This window comes from Xiphias gladius, chromosome 11 (genome assembly GCF_016859285.1).
Source record: "Xiphias gladius isolate SHS-SW01 ecotype Sanya breed wild chromosome 11, ASM1685928v1, whole genome shotgun sequence".
NCBI classification, from domain to species: Eukaryota; Metazoa; Chordata; class Actinopteri; order Istiophoriformes; family Xiphiidae; genus Xiphias; species Xiphias gladius.
In genome coordinates, this window is record NC_053410.1 from 19,327,937 (window position 1) to 19,334,646 (window position 6,710).

General features: G+C 43.7%; 1 protein-coding gene across 1 annotated transcript; it reads left to right on the forward strand.

Moving 5' to 3' along the window:
• Positions 1-606: 606 nt before the first annotated feature.
• On the forward strand, positions 607-5,339 carry gpr137ba (G protein-coupled receptor 137Ba). The gene is made up of 7 exons (XM_040138306.1): positions 607-1,244; positions 2,777-2,826; positions 2,992-3,214; positions 3,713-3,859; positions 4,461-4,589; positions 4,937-5,058; positions 5,176-5,339. The coding sequence occupies exons 1-7, from the start codon at positions 864-866 to the stop codon at positions 5,288-5,290; spliced, it is 1,167 nt and encodes a 388-aa protein (XP_039994240.1). The 5' UTR covers positions 607-863; the 3' UTR covers positions 5,291-5,339.
• The last annotated feature ends 1,371 nt before the right edge of the window (positions 5,340-6,710 follow it).

Below are 6,710 nucleotides of genomic sequence, written 5' to 3' on the forward strand. Positions count from 1 at the left end.
CCATTTTTGCTCGGGGGGCCCCCAGCAGCCAACCCCATCTCTTACAAGTTCCCCAAGTTCCTTTGAGCACCGTATAACCTCTGACCATGACAAATGATTCATCATGAACTGTAGCGGTGTTATATAGGTACAAGTTTTAGAACGTGATATTTGAATGTCTTCTTTCACAGCAACTCTCACGGTATCTTTTGAAGAGATTTCACTATGATTTTTAGCTTGTGGAGCTTTTTGTGAAAAAAAAAAAAAAAGTTTACCTATTAAATGTAACAACTGTATCGACTGTACGTCTACATTCAGTAGGGTTTGTGTTGCCTAGGCGTAGACTGATATGAATTTCCCAGTGTCGAATGATGATTTTTTTTTATTTAGTGAAATGAAAGTAAATGTATCTAACCGCTCGGATCTGCTCCCCGGGGATCAGGGGTGTGGTGGGAAGCCCCATCGCAGGGTTAAAGGTACAGTAGCGTGCGTCAGCTGATGCGTAGCGTCACGTAATGAGCGCTGCGTGTGTGCGCGCGTGTGTGTGTTTGTGTGCGCGCGCGTGCGTGTGCGTGTGCGTGCTGGAGGCGGAGGGGGGCGGACGCTGCTCTTCTCTTCTCTCCGGGCTCCTGGCTGCAGCCGACGGTGGCTTCCTGCTCGCTCCTGCCCCTGACAAACGGCCCATTCTCATCACTGATCATGTGCCTCGCTCTCTGGCCGTCTCCGGCTCTGCAGCAGGAAGTCAGCCTTGTTTCCCCCCCCCCGCATTTCTTTTCTCCCTCTTCCTGACAGCCCCTCTCCCTGCCTCATTTTCACGCCGGCAGAGGCCCCTCCGCTCCGGCCCGCTCCGCTCGGCTCCTGCTGCCGGCCAGGGAGAGCAGGTCATGGAGGCCCTGGCGGAGGAGAAGGAGCCGTCGCCGATGGGCGAGTCTCTGCCTCTGCCCACCCTGAGCCCGGCCGTGCCTCCCTACGTCACCCTGGGCCTGACGGTGGTCTACACCGCCTTCTACTCCCTCCTCTTCATCTTCGTCTACGTCCAGCTCTGGCTGGTCCTGCGGTACCGACACAAGCGCTTCAGCTACCAGACCGTGTTCCTGTTCCTGTGCCTGCTGTGGTCGGCCCTGCGCACCGTGCTCTTCTCCTTCTACTTCAAGAACTTTGTCACAGCCAACACGCTGGGGCCCTTCTCCTTCTGGCTGCTCTACTGCTTCCCCGTCTGCCTCCAGTTCTTCACACTCAGTCTCATGAACCTTTACTTTGCGCAGGTGAGTTTGCAGGGGCTTGGGTGCCGCCAGTGCTGTCCCGGGTCTTTCGCGTGGCGTCGACGGTGCCGCACCTGCGGGGCTGCACCTGTTTCCCGAGCCTCCAGACGTTTGCGGTCATGTGCAGAGATTGAGATTTCATTTTGGAAATGTGGTTTGCTGATTTGTGCTTCGATGTTTGACACCGAAAGGCTGTTTCTGCACTCATGCGCTGCAGGGAGAAAGTGTCCCTGCGCCCACGTCTAAGACCTGTGTCCAGCCACAAGTAGAGTCTACTGATATGTCATGTCTGGAGGGGAATCTTTTAAACGCACACAGCTCCAGCGTGCAACCACTGGACAGAATTTAAAATGGTTTTCCAGCAGTAAAATGAAACTGCACAGAGATAGGGCAAATATAAATAACAGCTTTAAAACAAATTAAACTTTCGTTGCTTTACTGTGGACCATATTGAAATGAGAGTCCCACATGTAGAACCATGAGACTAGCACTGGGCATATGGTTGAAATGAATATCATGAAAGAATACGGCTGCAAATTTAAGATTATCTTCATTATTCATTCATCTTTAGATTTTTTTTTTTTTTTTTTTTTTCAATTCAGTGATTAATGGTTTGGTCCAAAAAAAATGTCCGTACATTGGGAAAAATGTCCACAAATTCCCATAACCCAAGGTGATGACTTCAAATAGATTCAGTGTGCAATAATCCAAAGCAAAGAAGCAGAGGGTTTGACACTTTTGCCGGAGAAATTACGCCTATGATAGTTTTATGTTCAGTGACAAATTGACTAGTCATTTCAGCTCTAAATATCGATATTTCACCAACACAGATACATATCACGATATGGAAAAGGTGTAAAGTATACACATAAAATCATAACATTGATGTCCAAAGCAATGAGTTGTGTTCCACTCTTACGCTTCACATAAAAAAAGTGTAAAATAAAATTTAATTTTGTTACTTTTTAATTACAGTTTGTTGTATATATTACAGTTAATACGATAATATGTTCATGGCACAGTTCCGCTGGAAGGTAACAGACGATAGAGCTGATTTATCCTATTAGCCTGCTCCATCTTCTGCAGTGGTTCCATTTGATATAGACAGTAACACTCAAACAGTCGCTAATATTAACAGAATCTGATAGCAAGGATACTCTCCAGGGGCTGTCTGGTAAATATTACCTGTTGCTACCAGTGTAATAGACTCTCATTCAGATCAGCTACACAGTGCGATGCAGTGATTCAGTCCTTCATCTTCCTATATAATCCAAATATCAAATAATAGTTTCTGTGGCCGCTGCTTAAAGCTTATTTTTAGCATAATCCTCTTGTGCTGATATGAGTCACAGTTGACGGTAGAGGCACAAAGCGTTACATGTGGCCCTGCGCTGCGTGACTAATGTGTAAGGTTCAAAACCCCCCCCTGTTTTCTACTGTGAGGTTCCTGTTTCAAAGGAATACAGAAGTGAAACTGCGCCACCAGAATAACGTGATGCATTTGTATGATTGCGATTTTCTTTTCTTTTTCACAGGTTGTTTTCAAGGCAAAGTCGAAATATGCACCAGAGCTTCTAAGATACAGGTAAGACCAGGAAGTGACCTTTAGCGGAAGAGGATCATTCACTGGATTTCATTTTCCATTAAATTATATTATTTTGGCAAAAATGACTTTTTCCTGGCTAAAGTAATAATTTAAAAAAAAGCTCAAATTTGTTTGTGATATCTGGCTTTGTTTGCTGACCCACAGGCTGCCGCTGTACCTGCTCTTCCTGTTCATCAGCCTGGTGTTTTTACTGGTGAATTTGGTGTGCGCCCTGCTGGTGAGGACGTCCTCCACAGAGGCCCGCACCATCGTGCTCGTGAGGGTCGCGATCAACGACACACTCTTTGTCCTGTGTGCCGTCTCGCTCTCCCTGTGTCTTTACAAGATCGCTAAGATGTCCCTGGCCAACATTTACCTGGAATCCAAGGTGCGAAATAATTCAAGTCCCGTGTGCCACTGAGGGAAACAATAAGAGAAAAAGCAGTAGCAGCCAAGTAGGAATAGTAGTAGGCGATTGGCTTTGATAGTCACTTTCGATTTGTAATTTTGTAACGGGCATCAGAGGGTATTATGCGCTACATATAGCACGCTTGTGTGAAGATGCACTTCTCCCCATAATTTATACTTTGTACGTAGTGATTATTCCCTGGGTGTACTGGGGTGCGTTTGCAGGCTTAAAATACAGTTCAGTTGGGTCACCGTTTTTTATGTGTGTTGTTTGGCACTGACCAACGAAATGACAAAATGAAGTCTTACCTGAAACGCAGGACTGATTTTTCTCCTAAAAAAATCTTTCATTTTCCATGTAGTTTTTATACGATTTCACAAATGTTTTAAGCAGAGGATGTCTCGTTTTTTTTTTAAAGATGGTTGTGCAGTTAATATACTGTATGTTTTTCCTATTGAAACTCTTCCAACTGTGCAGGGGACGTCAGTGTGCCAGGTGACAGTTATCGGAGCCATCGTCATCCTCCTGTACTCATCCAGGGCCTGCTACAACCTGGTCGTCCTGGGACTCTCTAACAAGAGCATTAACTCCTTTGACTATGACTGGTACAACGTTTCAGACCAGGTGAACCACCAAAGAGGTCATGGTGCCTTAAAGGAATAGTTTGACGTTTTAGTTCGAAGTACACTTACTGGCTTTCTTGGTGAGAGGGAGATGAGAACATCGATACCACTCTCATACCTGTGTGCCAAAACCAGCCAACCGCTGGCTGTAGCTTCGTTTTTACAGTCCCGACATGAGCGGAATCCATCTTCCTGCTCTATGTAAGTAACCTTACAAGCGTATTTCCCAATTGTCCAACTATTCCTTTAAATATTTTGATGATTAATACGAAAAGGTCTTGAGCAATGGTTGACGGTTCAGACTAGCTGATCAGCCGTCATCTGATCTACCTAACTACACTTTTTGCTCACATTTAATGCAAATGCAAGTCTCTACATGTGTCTCTTTTGTCATGAAATAGCATTGTAATGAGACCCGGATTTATGTGAGCTGTGGTTTTTATGGAAGAGAGTTTTGAAAAATGACCTTTTTGTTTGCCTTATTGGCGGTTATTTGTCTTGTGATTATTGCCATTAAGAAATAAAAAGTCTTCCATCTCTGGGTCAAATAGTTGGCTGATGAAATACGGCACTTCACAGTAACGTGGTGTATTTTCTTTCAGGCAGATTTACAGTCGACTCTGGGCGACGCTGGCTACATCGTCTTTGGAGTGATCCTGTTTGTATGGGAGCTGCTCCCCACTTCTCTCGTAGTTTTCTTCTTCCGAGTTCAGCAGCCTAACCTAGACAGGGTGAGCCAGCAATTACCCCGAGCCAACGGTTCCCAACTGGGGGGGGGGGGGGTGATGGTGGTCACGTAATCCTCCCAGGGGTCACATGATAAATTTGTGGGGTCGCGAGATGACATGTAGGGAAGCACATAAAACTTACTGTGGTGAAAATAAGACTTGGGTGCAACTGCTCAGATACAGTATGCAACGTGTGACAAGGGCTTGCTTTATTTTAAGGGGTCATAAGGCAAACAGCTGGGAAACCACTGGCCTAAGCTGTAAACATTTTATCATGCCAGCAGTTACCAGTATCGGTCGCCATGATATCTTATGTTTCTTGTCATGTTTGTTTCCGGCGTGTCCTGCAGAGTGGCTCCGGGCTCCCTGGTCATGTCTTCTCCTCCAGGGCTTACTTTTTCGATAACCCACGGCGTTACGACAGCGATGACGACCTAGCGTGGAGCGTCATGCCTCAGAACATCCAAGCCAGGTAAAAAAAACCATGATCCGTTCCCCGAAACACTCTACATGAACAATGAAAATGGTAAAAAGGTAGAGAGGGTCAAGTGGCATGATTTAATGGATGTTTGTTTTTGCGATTGTCCAGTCTGGCAGCGGACAGTTACGAGTGGGGGAGCCAAAGCAGCAGCATCAGTGCTTACATCGGAGGGGACGACAGTTACCACCTCCCTCCTCCTCCAGAGGAGCTCAGCCATTACTGACTGCTGCTTACCGACTCACAGGGACTCCTGCTGACCTTGTTTTTTTTTTTTTTTTGTATATTTTTGCACAGTCTCTTTTACTGACCGAGGCACATGGGGCTGAAATTCGCCCTCAACTTCATACATTCAGTTTTCTAGTTTGTCTAGGGAAGAAGAACTAACAGACTTTTCTCTTTGCCATGATATGAAGGTCCACTGACGGGACATTCATTTTGCACACTCCTTGTACAAAGTAAGATCTAATTTTGACGTAACTCTTAAACATTTTTCATTGTATAGTTTATATTGATTACTACTTAATATATTTCCTGACCCTTGTAATATGTACTGTATTACTATTTTATGTCTTTGAACATATTCTTTTTCATACAGATTGTTTATATAGAGGAGATATTCATTTCAATTCATATTAAAAAAGGTTAAAATGCTGTGAAAAATGCACTTTATTTTTGATATAACACCAATAATTTAATGATTCATTGGCAGTAGGTTATTCATGTTTTAGAAACCTTTCTACATGGATCTCTAAAATGTTAATTGACAGATTTTCAAGTTTTTTTTTCAAATTTTTAAAAAAAATTGTTCAGCATAGAACTCAACAGCATGTGTGCTAATACTTTAACACACGAAGTAAAGTAGAGTACACTGCAGCGCACTCAACTATTTTAAATGACATAATTACTCGATTAAAAAAAAAAAAGCTTAGTGACCAGTAATAATGACTACTGCATAATAAGCATACTGCCGCGATGGTCATTTACCATTGAACACACAGCCAGTTGGACCTACAGGAGATTTAAAAAAAAAAGTTTTCTTTATATTCAATTAATGAGCTGGGTGGTTACTGTTTTCCAACACTTTGCTCCAGATAGATAGGAAACTAACTACGTAGTGGAAGAATATCAAAGCAGTGTCAGTAATAAAGCACTGACTTAAACCTTTGATTGTAATAATGGAGGGCAGCTGGAACTTTGGTTCAGAGTTGAACATTAAAGGCTCAAACTGTAGAAGTAAAATCCCAAGAAATATACTCTTGCGTGTTACGGCATAGACCAGAATGTATTGGACATTGATTTTAATGAAAATTAGACTCAATCATTGGGCTTGCAATGAGTAATAGAAGTATTGCGATTAATCTGAGTTAATCAATGATTGATTGATAATACACAGTCTGGAAATATTCAAGTTTTAAAAAAAACTTGGCCTAAGACACCGCGGAGATAGTGGTGTCAGGAGGTACCCAGACTTACCCAGGCGGGCCAGGAGAGTTGGGGATTTTCCAAAGAGACTGACAGCAGTTTTTCCAGGTGGATATGGAGGATGTAACCAAATATGGAAGACATGACACCATTATTTCCTGATGAAGTGTAGTTCATTCTTTAGAAAAGGTGGAGAACCCACCAGCAGGGATGAGCGATTT

Excerpts from the sequence above, each read along its gene's own strand:
- gpr137ba (XM_040138306.1), top strand. The coding sequence starts at position 864 with ATGGAGGCCCTGGCGGAGGAGAAGGAGCCGTCGCCGATGGGCGAGTCT. Across the intron at positions 3,215-3,712 it reads ACATTTACCTGGAATCCAAG|GGGACGTCAGTGTGCCAGGT; the intron begins GTGCGAAATAAT and ends CCAACTGTGCAG. Across the intron at positions 5,059-5,175 it reads CCTCAGAACATCCAAGCCAG|TCTGGCAGCGGACAGTTACG; the intron begins GTAAAAAAAACC and ends GCGATTGTCCAG.